Source organism: Rosa chinensis, chromosome 7 (assembly GCF_002994745.2).
Source record: "Rosa chinensis cultivar Old Blush chromosome 7, RchiOBHm-V2, whole genome shotgun sequence".
Taxonomy (NCBI): domain Eukaryota; kingdom Viridiplantae; phylum Streptophyta; class Magnoliopsida; order Rosales; family Rosaceae; genus Rosa; species Rosa chinensis.
Genome location: NC_037094.1, coordinates 20,943,616 through 20,962,778, shown reverse-complemented (window position 1 = coordinate 20,962,778; position 19,163 = coordinate 20,943,616). Strand labels below are relative to the sequence as shown.

General features: G+C 38.0%; 1 protein-coding gene across 1 annotated transcript; it reads right to left on the bottom strand.

The window, feature by feature from the left end:
* Nucleotides 1–80: 80 nt before the first annotated feature.
* Nucleotides 81–5,004, bottom strand: LOC112177144 (putative glucuronosyltransferase PGSIP8). Its single transcript, XM_024315360.2, has 5 exons — nucleotides 4,409–5,004; nucleotides 2,185–2,443; nucleotides 1,625–1,826; nucleotides 1,356–1,503; nucleotides 81–998 (listed from the first exon to the last, which is right to left on the bottom strand). The coding sequence occupies exons 1-5, from the start codon at nucleotides 4,693–4,695 to the stop codon at nucleotides 503–505; spliced, it is 1,392 nt and encodes a 463-aa protein (XP_024171128.1). The 5' UTR covers nucleotides 4,696–5,004; the 3' UTR covers nucleotides 81–502.
* Nucleotides 5,005–19,163: the final 14,159 nt, after the last annotated feature.

The following is a 19,163-nucleotide window of genomic DNA, read 5'->3' as shown; positions in this document are numbered from 1 at the left end:
CACAATGTTTCTTGACTTTGTTACACTGGAACAGAAACTTTGGAACAGATTTGGCCATAAACAGTTTTACTGAGACAATGTAGAATTCAAGTCCGTATAAAATTTGGTATTATAAATGTCTTGTAAGAAAGAATGTCCTTGTGACATAAAGGACTTACCAGTAGGTGAAACCTAATTATTCCTACTAAAATGCTAGAGCTGAACCATTTAAACAAATCTTAGAAGAAATCTGGTATAATTACAGACGTTTTTCCTGTGGGACTGCCCTTGCTGTTCAGTTCAAACTAATATCAAATGCTGTTTACAGTACAAAAAACAATGGAAGGCTATGCAAAATTGGAGCTTCCATCCTACTCATTTTCCCTTTTCCCCAAAATACAAACTTCCAATTTCGAAAAAGAAGTTGCCATATCTGCCTGAATCTTGTCTTCCTCTTCCGGTTCTAGCAATTTCATGCTGGGGATTTGTATGTGCCTTCAGTGATCAAACACTAGGAGAGTAGTCACCCAATTTTAGGAAAATATGCTTCCCTTTCAAGTGAGGCTTGAAGAGATGTTATGATCTTAACCATAGACACCCATAAGAATGGTGCTGCACAAAATGCATAGAGAAACACAGAGAGAGCTCTTATAACACCGTCTGGAAAAGGATAAACCATGACCAAAAGGACACCGAAAATGCCAATCCATGGTACTAAAACAGGCAGCGTTGGTAGCGAAAATGCATTGATTGCAATGAAGCAAAGGGTGAAAGAGGCGAGGAAATATAGACTCCAGCCTAGTATTGGATGAATCGTGTGAGGAATGACCAGGAAAGGTGCTGTGTAAGCAGCTAGAATGGACAGCATAGCTATTAGTTTGAGGGTTGTGTGTATTATGCCCTTGTCCGAGCGCCTATAGCACAATTTTGATATGTTGGGTCGTGCTAGACGTGTCATTGCTATTATTCCAAGAAAAATGATCGACTGGATTACAAACACAGGCATCTCTGCACCATACCTGTAATATAGAGGACAATTAGGACAGCAAAGATTCGGTTTTGCAGCTGTACATACCAATAAATTCCAATAATCCAATAGGAGGGGTATATTGTTTATAGTTGGTGTACCTAGATGAAATAAAAACATTGTTACTTCTGGATAAAGAAGGAGCATTCTTGCTGTATTGATCAAGTTGAAAGGTGTTCATTTGACAGCACTCGAGTATGCTTAGACAACAACACAAGTAATTCATTCGTTTACATCTTTATGGCTATTCTGAACCTCGATTATTTATAACAAGATAGTGGCATGTTACTTAACTCCTCAATTTGGTGACTAATGATAACTGAGTAATAGTAAAGGGTTTTGGTCTTACCCGAGAGTATGATGACGTTGTTTATGCCACGAAATGCCCAATGGAAGCACAGGCCATGACCACCAATACCATGGCTTCAACCATGGTGCACCGGGGAAAGTAATCACACTGTTGGGTCCGCACGGTACACTCCAGTGCAGTTTAAGATCTGGATCAGGCAAAAGTAGGCCAAGAAACTATAAGAAACCATAGTTGGACAAGGAACCACCTGCAGTCATCGTTGCCAAGTTTCATTTAAAATATTAGATATTTTATTTTGCTTCACTTACAGTAATAGGAAGCATCCATTTGATAGCCCAAGGGAAGTCTGTAGGTTCCATTAAGCTTGGACCCATCAGAAGGTGCATTGAACAAGGGTTGACTAAGCAGGTCCGGGAAGTAACCACCAATAAAACCCTGGTCAGCACCATCAGGATTGTCTTTCCCAATATCCAACTGATGAAGCATGTCCTTGAACACTTCCATTGATGGCTGCAATAATATTGATAAATGATGCCTCAGCTACTGTCTCTCAGGAATAATATGAAAGGGAAGGAATTCAACTAGATGTTGTTTCTGATGATTGCCTCAGACTAGATTCCACTCTAGAAATTACTTTAACTATTTTTAAGGGGTAATGATACTAGCACTTAAGTTTGTGATTCTCCAATAGTCCAATTCCAGTCGTGAGTATGATTACTCACGACTGGAATAACAAACCAAGTGAGAATAGCTTTTGTAAAATCAGAATCACAACAAGGAATCATAAATCAGTAATATTGTTTAAATGTTGATTCTTTACTTTATACATATTTTCAAACAAAAATATGATTTGAGTGGTAGCAATTACCTGCAACACAAAGAGGCCAGTGTGGAAGATGCACGGGTTAATGAAAGCTGCACAGAATTGACCACATTGGAAGAGCTCATCAGTATTTTGGAGGAACAGATTGTCTGAATCAAGCATGACCACCCTGTCATACTGCACTAGGCTCCACGCATAGAGTTTGTTCAGGGTTAACTTGAATCTTTTATCAAAATTCTTCTGATCCTTGTATGGATTGTTCAAATTTTCCACTCTCACCACCTTTGCCCCATCTTCCTGTTCCCTGAGTCACAATAACAGAACCTGTTCTAATGCCTGAATAGCTAAAAGAATGTAACTTATCTGTGCATGCTAGTAGTGATGGTATCAAATTCTACGAGAGAAATAAACCCACACACTTTTTTTGTGAAAAATACACTACAAACTGGTATTGGTAGGGAGATTGAGTTTCATTAGAGGGATCTCTTTCCATGGGATAGCTTTTAGGCTAATGCAATTCAATGATCCGAACTGTCTGTGCCTTACATCTAATTTAAGAGGCGCTCTAACTAAAACTACCGCTTTGAGAAAGCATTTAGTCAGCTATCAATGATCCAACAACTAAACAGCCGGACATATTAGTGTAGTGTTTCCTGTGACCATCGACATGATCATGATTACGATTCAAGGGTTAAATAATTTTCGTCTCTGCTGATCTTTTGAGGCAATGATTCTTCAAATTAGCCTATTAAACAGACTTTTGGAGAATTTTTACCGACTTCGGAATATGTGATGCTCTGAATTTTTCAACTGATAAATCCATCTTTCACCAATCATAAACCCGAGCAATTCCTTGTACACTTCTCTACAGATTTAACTTGCAGGTCCTTAAGTTCTTGGCTGGGGGATGGGATGGCTTATTGTTTGCATCCCAAGTTGTCAACTAGTATTGATGTGACAGAGGAAAGGGCTATCTGACAAACCAAACTACAGTATGACAAGGAACCACCAATAAGTGCTTGTCATATTACATATACAGATAAAACCAAATCACTTCGCAAATGCAGATGAATATTTCTTCCCTTAAAAATACAATATTCAGATATTTCTGAGCTTGGAAGTTATCCTCTTTCAAACTCTATAAGAACACCATTCCGTTGAAGGAATCATTTTCCAACAACTTGGACTCATCTATATACATCTTATCAATAAACTTGCTTATATAGAATCTCATGTAAGTCCTATAAAATAATCATTTAGGAGCATTTCAATTTTCAAAATTATTACACTACCAAAGTTGCACTTGTTAAACACAGAAAAAAGATTCATAACTTATTTAATCAATAGCAACTCCAACAGCTTCACTATAGTTTCTGTATAATAAGGGAAGCAAAATTCAAAGATTTAGCATCTTTTTCTTCTCCAACTCCAACAGATTCTCTATTCTACATCAATCTCTAAAATCTCCATATTATTCTTTAAATTTTAGAGATTGCTGTAAATATAGGGAATTTAATTTTCTCTTTTCTCACTTCTTCTAAAATAAAGATAATTATAAGGAATCTGTTGGGACAAAAGAGACTTATTTTTCCCTAAAGTAGAGAAAAATCTAAATATGAGGAATCTGTTGGAGTTGCTCTAAGCCGAAAGAGGTAAAATTGCGTTAAAATCAACCCCCTTAATCCTACTCTTCCTTCATATTAACCTTTAAGGAAAAAATCAACAGTATATTGCAACCCAAAAATACTTAGTCCAACGAATGTTCGTCGAAACCAATGTTTCCATCACTTGGGTTCCATCGACTTTAGGGCCAACCAACCACAATCTGCCACGCGTCATGCGAAAACGAAACGTCTAGCTCCTCTTTTACTTAATTGACATTACCAATACCACCGGTCCAGTCCTTACCGGATAGTCAACGGTGGGTGATTGCATCATATCGTGCCCTATGACTCGAAAAGGCAACAAAAATGGGTAGATACCACCGATATTCTTATCCTTATAAGGAATCATCGACTCTAAAACAATATCTCTCCGCTGCGTCCAACTCCACCGGAAAACCGGTGGTCTCGACCAATCAGAAACCCGGTCACCGTTTTCAACAGGGCCGCAGACCTAGCTTCCACCAAAGTTGACTCGAAAAGAGAAAACTAAAGTAACACCAACCCTTCGTACACCTTGACAAGCCTAGCGTCTTCTGAGGCGCACATTAATCCCTCGAAAACCGGGAAGACTAAAAATGCAAAAGAGAAGGGCTGAGAAGACTTACATGGCTTGGGCCCATCGCAGGGGGACGTCCGGGGAGGCAATGACGACGAGATCGGCGTCCACGTGGAGCTTGACGAGAGATCTGATCATGACCCGTGTCGCCACGTAGAACTCGTAGTCCCTCGGCGTCCCCATGTACATCATCGCCGCGTACGCATTCCGGTGCTGTTGTTGTTGCTGTTGCTGTTGCTGTGGCTGCCGGCTCAGCTCCCTATACGCCGTCGTTTCCCAAACGGCGAGCAACAACACCGCTAGTAGCTTGAAAATTCCAATGCCGCCCCTCACCATTTTTGACTCTCGCTCTTGTTCCTAAGACCGTAACGCCATCGAGGACTTTGATATAACGGAGACTGACAGAGAGAGAGAGAGAGAGAGTTTGAATGTTTAGGAAACAACGAGGGAAGGTTTTTATGAAGACAAACAAAGAAACAAGCTCCTTGTGGGATCTGAACCGTTGGTCTTACTAGTTTAAACGGTCGAGAACGGGACCAGGCTTTTTTTGCTTATTATATGATTGGTGTAATACGTTAACGTTTTTGGTGTCTGGGGGCAGGACGAGGCCGGTGAAGGGTACGGGAACTACGCGCAGTGTTTTTATGGTGGGGAAGAAGATATTTTGGGGTTTATTGATTAAAATTATTATATTGGCGTCTCACTGTTTGAGCCAGAGTGGAGAGCTGCAGCCAATGGGATTGTGCCGAGTGGATGGGAGTCAGGGGGGTAGTGGAAGACAATGGAGAGTATTGTTGAGCGTGTTGACTATGCAGAAGAATTAGGTTACATACAGCTATTGATAGATTTATTTGAAATACCATGATTCATGAGGTAAATATCTTGAGATGAGGTAAATATCTTGAGATGGAATCTATATTTACGATGATTCACAGGTTACATTTTTGGATGGTATCTACTGTACAATATGTCAGCTGCCATATACTATCATTTCTCATGAGTTTAATGTACCGCCCTAAATTATATTGTCAAGACCAATTTAATACTCGAACTCTCAAAAGTATCAATGTGATACCTAAAGACGTATTTTGACATCAACGTGATACTTCCGTCAAAAATCTCTAACGGCTCCGTCTGTTTGCTGATGTGGCAAACGCGTGATATTTTTATTGAGGGCAAAATTGTCTTTCTTTACTAATTAATTAGGAAAAAAAAAAGTTCGAATTCTCTCTCTCTCTCTCTCTCTCTCTCTCTCTCTCTCTCTCTCTCTCTCTCTCTCTCTCTCTCTCTCTCTCTCTCTCTCTCTCTCTCTCTCTCTCTCTCTCGCTTTTCCTCATTCCTTTCTGGCTTTCCCAATATGATCCTTTCTCCTTTCTATCAATCTATGTCTTGTTCTTCCAATAAAATGAAATTATTGTTTATCTTTTGGGAATGAATTTGTGGCTTTATGAAGAACAACCGAAATGGAGAATTTTTTTTTGATCAAAAGTGTTTGGGGCTTATGAAGAACAGTTGGAGCATCGGATGGAGATCGTCGTTGGTGTCGGCGACAAGGAGGAGGCTCTGGGGCTGGAGCACGTAAGTGTGGAGTAATTTAGCTATAAATACGGGGAAAGAGTGAGGCATTCGAACTCGCTCCACTCTCTTCTTTCATCTCCGAAACCAACTGGATATAGAGAAGTAGAAGAGAACCGATAACAAAGAACCAGTTAAGTCCTCCCCCTCTCTGCCTCTGAAAGATAAGAGCTCTCTTTCTTTCTTTCTCTCTTTTCCCTTTTGCATTAGATCTGAGTTCACTAGCTTTTGTGGAGTGTTCAAGTGCACTACAACCTTGAGCTCAAAGACATGTCTCTGTCGAGCACGATTCCCAAGTAGATTGAGTACTACATTAGTTTGCAAAATCTGGATCTATGAGGTAATGATCCTTCACACAAATCCCATTCGGCTCTTGTTTAATACGTACTGCTCTATAACTCTGTTCATCACCCTTGTAAATTTCCGATCCAAAGTTTTGGTCTTTTCTGGTTTGTTTGATCTGATCACTTGTGTGCACTCCTTGATTCAATTTGGGATTTTGAAGATAGAATTTGGGTGTGCTCTGCTGGTTTTGGTTAACCCAAAAAGGGAAAGATAGGAATTTTGTTTCCTTCTGTAAAACTTTGACAGAGGTTAAAAACCTCAGCCTCACTGAACTCCCAATACCTTTTCATTTGTTTTTTCATTAACTTGGGAAATCAGATAAGTAAAGAAAAGGGTGTAGGGTATTTGTTGGTTTCTTGTTTAGTGATTGTAATTTCCTCTGTTTTTTGTGATTACAAAAATGGAGGTGTTGGTTCTGATTTTCTCGAGCTTAAAGTTTTGAGCTTTGGAAAATGTTGGGTACAAGATTACAGTTTGGAAATGTTGGTGGAGAGGACAAGTTTTTACATTGCTGGGAAAGCAAGAAAGAGATACAATCAGCAACAAAAGCAGGCCAGGAAAGCAAAGAATGATGCAAACCAGAGCCCCAAAGAGAGCAAACTTTGCGGTTTCTGAGAGCAAAGAGACTCAAAATTGAAAATTCAACTGCAATGCCTTGTTCTGATCCCATATTAATGCCAAGGAGTAATCTTGATAGGTTTTTGGAATTGGAATTGGTGGTGGGTACAAAATACAGCTGTAGATCGGAAGGCAAAGAGAGGAGATGAAATGGGTTAATTGTTGAAGTGGGGATTTGATTTTCTCATTTTAACCTGGGTTTTACCATTAAAACGACTTCACTCCGACCCAAGGTTGATGAGTGCTTGGTGACTTCACTCCAACACAGAACACGGAGTTGGAATTCATTTTGGGGTGGCAGAACTTGCGGCAGAGGTTGCAGCAGTTTGGTTAGAACAAAATCCTAGAAGAAGAAGAAGAAAAAGAAATGAATTAACAAAAAAGAAGGGTAAATTAGTCATTGCACTTTTTTGGGGGGTTCACATGCTTGCTACGTCAGCAAACAGACGGATCAGTTAGAGATTTTTGACGGAAGTATCATGTTGATGTGAAAATACGTCTTTGGGTATCATATTGATACTTTTGAGAGTTCGGGTATCAAATTGGGCTTGACAACATAGTTTGAGAACGGTAACTGAATTTTTCTCTTAATGAAAATGTGATGTGTAATAATAATGTGTGTAATTTGGTACATTTTTGGTTTTTGTTTGTGAGCTTATAAATTAATATTGACATGGTTGGTGGGCCGTGACATGCTAGCTAACCAACCTAACTAATACCGTGGCATTTCATTGACATCAAAGATAGAGAATTATACTGTCGAACAAAATAAAAATAAAAATAAAAATAAATAAAAATAAATTAATATTGACATTGCCAAAGAAAGGGCTTCTATTGCCTTTTTGTTAATGTCACCATTTTTGTAATCATTTAATGAGTAGTATCTTGTGATGCAACATTGCCTTTACATCGTTTGTGGTCAATATATACCAGGAAATCAAGGTGATATAGATCTTGAGAATTTAATGCAATCACAATTGGATACAGGGCACCGTAATTACTGTCCATGTAATGTTATTACTTGATCCACAAGCTACATAATGTGATGTGTGTTGTTGGATATTATGCATTCTTTAACAAGAGACTGATAATTGTTAATTTGTGTAATAGTAATACAATTACATTTTATATTTATTTTTTTTGCATTTTAAAAAAAAGAAAGTAGAATGATGGACGAAGGAGATTAGGAATTAGGAACAAACAAAGTAAGAGAAGTTTGCTTAATATTCCCCTTAGATACAAATGCTGCTCTGAGTCTTGGTATAAAGCCTCCACCTAAGCAGTCTATAGTTTATAAGCAACAAACATAGAGATTTTACCAAGATCCTACGTCATGCCGATAATAATAATAATTTTTATTAACCGACTTAATCATAAACATTAGACAAGTGGCCGGATGTATATTATAGTTTGAGGATTGAGTACCGTGTGACCCTGGATGCTCGGAATTGAGATTGCAGAAAACCTAGTGTAGGTTTTATGCAAGCATTAATCAACTAACCCGATCGAATATTTCCCCGAATAATTCTTCTGCTGCTGTTTTTAATACTTAAAACTTTACTAATACAATGATTTTAATATCCTGCGAGTCCCATACAAGGTAGGGCTGGGCATTTAAGCCCGAAAACCCGTAAACCCGGACCGGCCTGTCAAGGCCCGACCCGTACGGTCCGGACCTTTTTTTTTTTATTATCAAAACGGTTCGGGCCGGGCCTTAACTTTCAAAATACGGTTCGGGCCCGGGCCTGCACTTTCAGAAATTAAAAAGCCCGTCAGGCCCGTTTTACATAAAAAGAGACATGTGTCTCTATATTATTGGCTATAAAATAGGGCTCATACTTTTATATTGTAGACCTCCCCACACCAAATCATTCTCTCTAATATTAATTCCTAACCCTACTCTCTCTCTCTCCTCTCTTCTCTTTTCTGTCAGCCGCATAACTCCATTTCTCTCTTCTTCTTCCTTTTGGTTACCAGAACTCCATTTCTCTCTCTTCTTGAAACTTCTCGTCTTTGAAATCCAGAACCTTCCTCAAGGCCACCATCTCACCGATCTCATCGCCCCGTCTTCACTCGTCCCCTACCTTTCGCTTTGGCCCGCTCAGATTTTCAGAACCTCTTTCTCTCTCCAACTAGATCATCCCCTTCCATGGATCCCACGATCCGCTCTTCCTCTCCTGCCCGCCGTGGAAGCGCAGTCCGCTACTCAGCTCTACCTCCGTGGAAAAGTCGGGTTGAAGGATGTCAGTGATGGTTTCGTCAATTTGCGTAATTTGATCTCCATGACTCGGCTGATTTCTGGTCCTTTGCTTGGATCAATTAATATAAATTGATTTGATTTTTCTTTTTTGTTGTAAAGATCAGATTTGATTAGTTATGTTGTTGGTTGATTACTAGATGAACATGGTGTTCTTGTTTTAATTTGTTACTTTGTTAAGTTATTTGAGAATTAGCAAGTTACTGATCTTCTTTTTTTTTTTTTCCTCTCTTTTTTCTGTTTATGGAGGCATTAAAGGCTTAAAGCCCAGAAAAAGGAAATAAAACGGAAATAAAAAGGAATTTGTATTTGAACTTGGAATATGTTGAAATATGAAAATATATAGAAAATATGCATTTGGGTCCGAAAACTCGGAAGCCCGGCCAGAAATAGAACGGGCCGGTCCCTGATGGTTGCAAAGCGGGTTTTGGGCCCGAACCGTAAAAAACGGGCCGGTTCAGGGCCTAGCAAAGTTTTAGTTGAACCCGGCCCGTGCCCAGCCCTTACAAGGAAGGTGGTCGCTTAGGAGTTGACTGATTGATCAGAACAATTTATGTTAAATTGATTAGGTCGCAAAAGGATCAATGGAAAACGACCATTTCCATCATTTTCGATGGTGTTATTTTACTCCTAGAGTTTGAACAAGTGTGTGTCGTTGGCATTAGGCCTGGGCACGGTCCCAGCCTGAGGGTCATATTACCAAGCCCGGGACCGAGCCTGAAGTTTTTGGGTTGGTCTCAGATCAAGCTTTCCGGAAGTCGGGACCGGACTGTGTTTTTCGGATCGGGTTTCTCGGGTTTTCGGGCCTGTTGCACCATCTTGAGATTTGGAACATCCTGTTGCACCATCTTGATCTAAGATCTGGAAATTGAAACTTCCCGATCTGCAACTCTGTTTACATCAACTCATGAACTGAAATTTGAGGTATGGAGAAATAGAAATGAAAACTTGAGTATCTAAGATGACGAAAGTCATAGCTAGAAGAAGAAAAAGAAGGTATGAACAAAGAATATCAGAGGAGATGAGTCGATGAGAGAAGAAGAAGAAGAAGAAAACAAGAGAAGAGAGTGTGCGGCAGTGAAAAGAGGAAGAGAGAGAGTAGGGTAAGATTAGCCGATGAGAGAAGAAGACGAAGAAGAAGAAGAAGAAGAGGAGAAAAGAAGAGAAGAGAGTGTGTGACAGTGAAAAGAGGAAGAGAGAGTAGGGTAATAGCTTTAATTATATAATAATTAATAGAAAATGTTAGTAAACGGGCCTTCAGGCTTTTTTTTTTTTTTTTTTTTTTTCATGATTTCTTAGGCCCGGGCCCGGATGGTTTATATTGCTTTCGGGCCGGGCCTTGCAAAACTATGAAATTATTTTTTAAAGCCCGGACCATTTGGGTCTGTCTCGGGCCAGTTTCAGGCCAATTTTCTGGTTTTCGGGCTAAATGCCCAGCCCTAGTTGGCATATGGCAACACATATACATTGTCTTGGTCTTTTATAGTATTAAGATTTAAGGGGGCGATGTTGACGGAAGGAATTGGATTCATGCTTTGTTTAACTTCTTTTCCTATATATGGTGGAAGAATGACATCACATTTACTATATATGGTGGAAGAATGACATCACATTTACTATATACCAAAGATTTAACGGGGGCGATGTCGACGGAAGGAATTGGATTCATGCTTTGTTTAACTTCTTTTCCTATATATGGTGGAAGAATGACATCACATTTACGACCAATTAAAGTACAGTTTATTGATTTTCGGTTCTAAAAAGTCCATCACTAATTTCATCTGGGTCTTCCAAATAAAACAAGGTCCAAAATCTCTTCATGAATCATGACTAACTTTAAAGCAATTTTATTTAGCCATTTTAGAGCATCTTTAGCAATGCTATCTATTTTTGAGTCAAAATTGAGCTAAAATAGCTAAAAAGTCATTTTAGCTAGCCACTTTAGAATTACGTTTCCATCAATGCTTTATATTTTAGCTAGTTTTGAATTTATATTATTTTTTAAATGAATATTAGATAGTTTAAATGTATTTATAAATTACATAAAATAACTTAAAATGAATGTTTTAAATTATAGAGAGCCTCATCCCGCTCTCTATATTTAGGAGCGAGATAGCTAAAAGTTATAATAGAGAGCCACTTATAGCATCTTTAGCAGACTCTCTATTGTGGCTCCTTAGCTATTTTGGAGAGCATGTTTAGTTTTTTTTTATCTATTTTAGCAGCTGCACCAGACTCCTTAGTGGCTCTCTATTATAACTTTTAGCTATCTCGCTCCTAAATATAGAGAGCGGGATGAGACTCTCTATAATTTAAAACATTCCTTTTAAGTTAGTTTATGTAATTTATAAATACATTTAAACTATTTAATATTCATTTAAAAAATAATATAAATTTAAAACTAGCTAAAATAGAGAACATTGATGCAGACGTAATTCTAAAGTGGCTAGCTAAAATGACTTTTTAGCTACTTTAGCTAAAATTTGACTTTAAAATGGCTAGAATTACTAAAGATGCTCTTAGGAGTCTGGTGCAGCTGCTAAAATAGGTAAAAAAAACTAAACATGCTCTCCAAAATAGCTAAGGAGCCACAATAGAGAGTCTGCTAAAGATGCTCTTACACAAAAATGCCAAGACACACAGACTATAATATGAGAGGGCATCTCCTCCAGTGTAATTAACCAATTATTTATCAACTAATGATTTTAAGTACAATGTATGAAGTAATTAAAAAAAAAAATTAATATTAGTGCTATGCAACAAATTCATACCTCATCAATCACATTCGAACTGGTCTTGTACCATTGACAAGCTTCCCTTAATAAACAATGTCAAATATAGAGTTCTACCTTCAAATTTTTCTACCTATTCACAACAGCTTGAATTCATTGGACACTTCCACTCCAATTTTCTTCTACCACCTAGGTGGGTGGCCACCTGGTGTGGTGTCAGGAGATCTAGTTGCCCTTAGGCAACTAAGAGATCTCAGCCGTTGGATGAACTGTTAGACCATTATAGTTTGTTTGAAATAGTAGTGAATCAACAGTTAGCGAGAAGAAATAGGGTGTTTGAATGGATGTCGTCAGAGTCAATTCTGATTAATGCGTTGGAGACCCACCAAGTCGCGGTAATCCGGCTACCGCAAGACGCCGGATTTGGAGTTTTGCTGAATTGGAAGGGAAGACCCAGTTGCCTTTGCATGTGGTTTGGATTATTTTAATTTTACAATTTAATTTGGATGACAAGTCTAAGCTGTACAAGGATGCTTCATTGCTTCCATTGCTCAATTGTTGATGAAAAATGTTCATTATATTGTTCAGAAGATCAATATAATTCGGGAAGTTCTGGTAGGCAGCCACTACTCCACTAGTTATCTGAGAGCTACTTGGGTGAAGGTGTTGAATTCAGAGTTTGAAATCCCCTAGGTTCTTGAGGAGGTTCAAGAAGAATCTCCTTGCTCAAAGACAAACAATTACTCTAGAGGATGATGGTTTTGAGATGTTTCAGATGCGTAAGAGAAGTCAAAACCTGAGTTTTCACTACCTCGCTTCTATTGCCTTCTTTCAATTTCACACCATTTTCATTTTTTCATCTTTTGTCTGCACAAAAAAACTCACAACCTAATTCGAATCTAATTGAAAATCATTAGATTTAAGCAATCAATCAAGAGAAAAACTCCACTGCTGATATGGGTAATTACATATACTAATAGGTATAGATGGCGGGGACTTGTTGCAAATCTTATGTTCCAATGGGCTCCGATGAAGTTTCGGACGACACTCGAAAATCACCGACTCTCTGTTCTGGTTTTCAACTAGCGATGGGAATAAGAGAACAATAACGTCGACTTCAAGATTATAAACATCGCACGTGAAGAACATGTGCCAGTAAACGCAATTGTTACTGATGATTAGATTGTTAACAGAGCCCAGGTTACCACCCACCCAGGTGGGCTGAAGAATCTTCGGATATGTGTGCAGTATGCTACTAAATTGGCCAAGAGGCCACGCAGATGGGAAACATGTCAACCTTAAGTCAGAACTCAGAAGTTACGATACCAAACCCAAGTCCTTAGGCGAGTCAGAAGTTACTACTAAATTGGCCAAGAGGCCATGCAGATGGGAAACATGTCAACCTCAAGTCAGAACTCAGAAGTTACGATACTAAACCCAAGTCCCAAGCGAGTCAGAAGTTATGATACTAAATCGAAGGTTTGTGCTTGTCATGGGCGAATTCAAGGGGGGTCGAGTCTAGGTAGCTGCCTAACCTCGGAACTTAAGATAAGCTATGGAAGTCTCTTTTGTCTTAGGGTTTTGTAGAATTCTTTTTTGAAAGAGAGGGCAAGAGAGTTGGGGACAATACCTTACCCGTCCTTTCTGTTTCTTCTATCCAATAAAGAAGCTGCCTGATAATTTGAAATCTTTAATTAAGGCTAAGAGTCATAACTAGGTTTAAATACAATTAAATATAAATAACACTAGAAACTGTTCACACCCGATGGGTGTGGAGAAGTGGGTGGTCACCTGTCTACAAGTGGGTAGTTTGTTTATGAAAATAATAAACTTTATGTTTAAGGAAAACTAAAATTGGGAGAGAATTGAGTCGTACTTTCATTGATAATAGGGGCCTCTTTATATAGAGGATTACAAGACATAGAATCAGATTTATACAAGGAAAGATATATCGTACAATTAATCGCATATCTATGAATATCTCTAATTCAAAACCCTATTACAATTAGGTCAAGTAACCTAGAGTTTGGGCTAGACACATATTCTGAATTTACTTGAACACTCTCCCTTGTGTCACCCAAACATGGTGCTCCTGTCGTTGCCTCTTTAAAAATCTTGCCGAGTAACAAAAACCCAGTGGGATAAAAATAACCTCGGTCGAAAGGGAAAAAGAGCATAACACACCCTTTACGTTTCGAGACCATACATGTAGACATCTCCCCTTGATGACAACGGTCATGGGAGTTCGGATAACTTCCGCAAACGATGCCACCAACATGTTTCTCAAAAGTGGAATTTAGGCAATGACTTAGTGAGCAAGCCTGCCACACTGTCCTCAGATCGAACTTAGTTCACTTTGATCTTGAGGAGAGTCTGTTGTTACTAATTATCCTTAGTGTTGTCGCTTTTGATGTAGCCTTGCTTCATTTGTTCAAAACAAGCAGCATTATCCTAAATGCTCGTAGGCTCATCTGTGGTAGACTTCAAACCACAATTGTTCAAACATGCGTAATTATGGCTCCAATACATATACATTCACGAACCACTTCGTGAAGAGCAATGATCTCTACATGGTTCCAAGATATAGTGACTAGGGTTTGTTCTGTAGACCTCCAAGATATCGTTGTGTTTACCCATGGTGAACACTTAACCAGTTTGGGAATGACCTTTGTGTGGGTCAGAGAGATACCTAACATCAGCAAGACCTTCCAAAACACAATAAACACTTATGTCGTTTTGGGATGGGGATAGAGGACGCAGGCCAGTGTTGGCGGCATTCCTAGTGTGTGATGGGTCTGAATCCATCGTCTCTCTGTAGAGATAGAACAAGCCCATATCAATCATAATATCAAGTACCGAAAGATATCTTTTACACCAATCCGATGGTGTCGTGTTGGCGCAGAGCTATAACTAGCTAACAAGTTCACAACATATGAGATGTTTGGTCTTGTGCATTGAGCTAAGTACAATAATGCGAATATTGTACTCAAGCATGGCACCTTTGCCTCTAGCACATCTTAGTAATCATCTTTCGGACGAAGAGGATCATTTTCAGGATCAACACTACGGACGATCATGGGGGGTGCTTGAAGGCTTGACCTTGTCAAAACGCCTAACCATCTATCAACACGATGCTCAAGTTCCAAACCGAGATATAGGCATGTTCTTCCAAAATCCTTCATCTCAAAATAGGATTTCAAGTGTTCAGCGGTTTTCCTTAACTCTTTAAGGGCTTCCAATGAAGATCATGTCTAACATGAACCGCGATGGAATCCAAAACTTGTTATGAAAACGCGTGGGCAAATCCTTTCCTAATCAAGTAGTCACTTTAGTGAGCGTTTCAACCTCTTTGTAAACGCGCTCCGTGGTCTAGAGCCACTTGACTTGGGTAAATGAAGTTCACCATGAACCTTCATGCATATTCTATATCTAGATCCACATATTGATACGTCGTGACCACATTTGTAAGCTGCATGTTCAGTTATTCGGAAACTACCTGTCACGCCCCTGATTTTTAACACAAATAAAAATTGATATACAATCCCATAATTATATATGCGTGATCGTTCAGCCATCAATACAAAATACCTGAAAACTTTTTTCCTTTTAAACCAATTACATATTGATGCACTGAACCCACTGTGTCAATATTGACCCCCTTCATAGAGTCATATATTACATAAGCTTACGAATTAAATTGTCAACAATAAAATAAAACGTAAATGCTACTCAGAGCTAACTACACAACAGAAGTCCTTATCAACGGTAAAGTCACAAAAATGGCTTCCTATCGTATTGCCGTAAGCATGCGATCTCAGCTTCAGCTATGATTATCCTAACCTGCAGGATTAACCCCTACACCGTTTGAATGGTGCACCGGGTTGCCATATAACAAACCCGGTAAGCTTATGAAAGCTCGTATGAGTAACTCATGAACATCAATCAACAACTCACACAAATCAGCTTAAGGAAACAATGCAACTATGATTCCTTCTTACATTCTATATCCTTTCCACTGAAGGGGCAACTTAAGTCACCGCTGTGACAATGTTCTATTTGCTAACTTAACCATCAAGAAGCAATTCAAGTCTCATCTAGACAATAAAAGAAGAATACTCTCAAAACTCTCCTTTAAACTACATACTTATGAGTCTCCAGCAACCTAGACCATTACCCCCATAAGTTATAATGGCAGACAGACTAGAGCTCTACTGAAGTAGTAACCATTCTTCCAGCCAAAACATGATTACCGATTTTCTGCCTTGGTCACTATCTGCGACCTGTCACCATCTGTGACATATGATTCTCAGACCCCGTCTGGTCTTATAATCAACCGTTGGTCACCATCTGTGACATATGATTTTCAGACCCCGTCTAGTCTTAGAATCAAACGTTGGTCACCATCTGCGACCTGTCACCATCTGTGACATATGATTTTCAAACCCCGTCTGGTCTTAGAATCAACCGTTGGTCACCATCTGCGACCTGTCACCATCTGTGACATATGATTTTCAGACCCCGTCTGGTCTTAGAATCAAATGTTGGTCACCATCTATGACATATGATTTTCAGACCTGGTATAGTCTTAGAATCAAACGTTGGTCACCATCTGCGACCTGTCACCATCTGTGACATATGATTTTCAGACCTCGTCTGGTCTTAAAATCAAACGTTAAGTACGTCGCACCCGACCTAAAAACGTTACAAAAATCTAACTTCAGCTTTCCCCATCCCTGCTCACCATCTGTGGCTCTTGATACAAAGACCAATACATTTGAAATAAGTCGCGTCTGACTCAAAAATTGATATTTTTCAAAGTATACATATGAAAATTAATAGTCTAGAAAAGTTCAGACACAGTTTGGACGATTTTTCCTGAAGTTATTTAATATTTTAGGGATATAAAAGTAAAAAATTTCAGTTATGGTGAGCAAGCCTTCTTCTCTTAAGTATAGTACAGATAATATTTGTCAAACATATAACATAGCACTCGTGGCATCAACATCACTATTCTACACTAGGTTTAGAGAATTGTGTATTTCTTTAAATATTTTTTGTATAAACTTTTTTCTTTTTTAGGATAACATAATATTTATACTTTTATAAACTACAAACTATACTTCTCTCTTCGCCCCTTGATAATTTTTCTTTTTGTTTTTCATAATTTTGCTTTAATAAGTTATATCTATTTGTGCTCAAATTTTCATGTATGTAATTGTTACATATTTAAGAGTTTATAACTCCAATTAAAATATAACAAAATTTTCTTTGAAAACCAATTAAAAAGAAGTCTATTAATAATCTTGCCTTACCTGAGAAACATTTCTGAATTCGCCACTAGTGCTTGTCGATATATTTTCATCACAAGTCATTATGTTGAGATCAACAACCAAACCCTCACAATTGCATATGCAAATCTATTACCTTTAGGCCCAAGTAGATTAGCCCAACCACCTACCTGTGGTCCATGAGGCACCTGCCAGGTTATCTCTTGCTTGCCCATGGATTAAGAAGCAGTTCGAAAGGTTAACCGATTCTAATATAAATGAAAACGCTACTGATATTGAAAACAAAAGCATCGCTGGAAATAAAAAAAAGATCCTTTTATATCAATATCCTCCAGTGAAAAAAAATCTCTTGAATAAAAAAAACGAAATAAAAGGCAAAAAGAATCCGCCGCGGACCAAGCAAACTTTGAATCTGCTCTTTCAAACCAAGAAAAAGGTGCTCCCATCCTCTATGTCGTACCTCAAGCCATTCTGGCTAGCTATCTTTTGAACAATGAAGTGAAATTACTTTTCCTTCAGCATTTTTAATCTTTATCTCTTTGCATTTTCATTCCATATCTTCCCTCCATATTTTGAATCCTTTTATGAAGGAGAAAGCAACAGGATTGGGGACAATACCTTACACGACCTTTCTGTTTCTTCTATCCAATAAAGACCGCCGCCTGGTAGTTTGAAATCTTTAATTAGGGCTAATAGTCATAACTAGGTTTAAATACAATTAGATATAAATAACACTAGAAAGATATATAAAGTTATTTAATATTTTAGGGGTATTAAAGTAAAAAAATTCAGTTATGGTGAGCAAGCCTTTTTCTCTTAAGTATAGTATAAATAATACTTGTCAAAGATATAACATAACACTCGTGGCATCAACATCACTATTCTACACTAGGTTTAAAGAACTGTGTATTTCTTTAAATATTTTTTGTATAAATTTTTTTCTTTTTTAAGATAACATAATATTTATACTTTTATAAACTACAAACTATACTTCTCTCTTCGCCCCTTGATAATTTTTCTTTTTGTTTTTCATAATTTTACTTTAGTAAGTGATATCTATTTATGCTCAAATTTTCATGTATGTAATTGTTACATATTTAAGAGTTTATAACTCCAATTAAAATATAATAAAAAAAATTTTGAAAACCATTTGAGAAGAAGTCTATTAATAATCTTGCCTTACCTGAGAAAGATTTCTGAATCCGCCACTAGTGCTTGTCGATATATTTTCATCACAAGTCATTATGTTGAGATCAACAACCAGACCCTCACAATTGCATATGCAAACCTATTATCTTTAGGCCTAAGTAGATTAGCCAAACCACCTAGCTCCGGACGGACACTTTTAGAGTAGTTGACTTGCATGAGGCAGCTCCCAGCCTATATGTTATACCTCAAGCCATTCTGGCTAGCTATCTTTTGAACAATGAAATGAAATTTCTTTTCCTTATGCATTTTCAATCTTTATTTCTCTGCATTTTCATTCCTTGTCTTGTCTCCATATTTTGAATCCTTTTCTGAAGGAGAAAGCAAGAGGGTTGGGGACAATACCTAACACGTCCTTTCTTTTTCTTCTATCCAATAAAGACGCGGCTCTGGTAGTTTGAAATCTTTAATTAGGGCTAAGAGTCATATATATGTTTAAATACAATTAAATATAAATAGCAATAGAAATATATATAAAGTTATGGGCTAAATACTGATTACTACCCTGTAATTTGGGTCCAAAATAAATTCAGTCCCTAAACTTCTAATTTCATCAAGAACACCCTTGTACTTTCAATTTTGATCTAATAGGTCCAATTTATTAGACTTCCGACAATTGAGTCATTTAACTTTTTGACGTGGCTCATATATGGCCTATGTTTTATGATGTGGTGTTAAGATGACCTGTATAGTCAATTTAGGAGTCATATCCACTATTAGAAATCTATTAGATAAATAGCTTTTCAACAAATATTCCAACTATAACTTGAACCCATAACATAA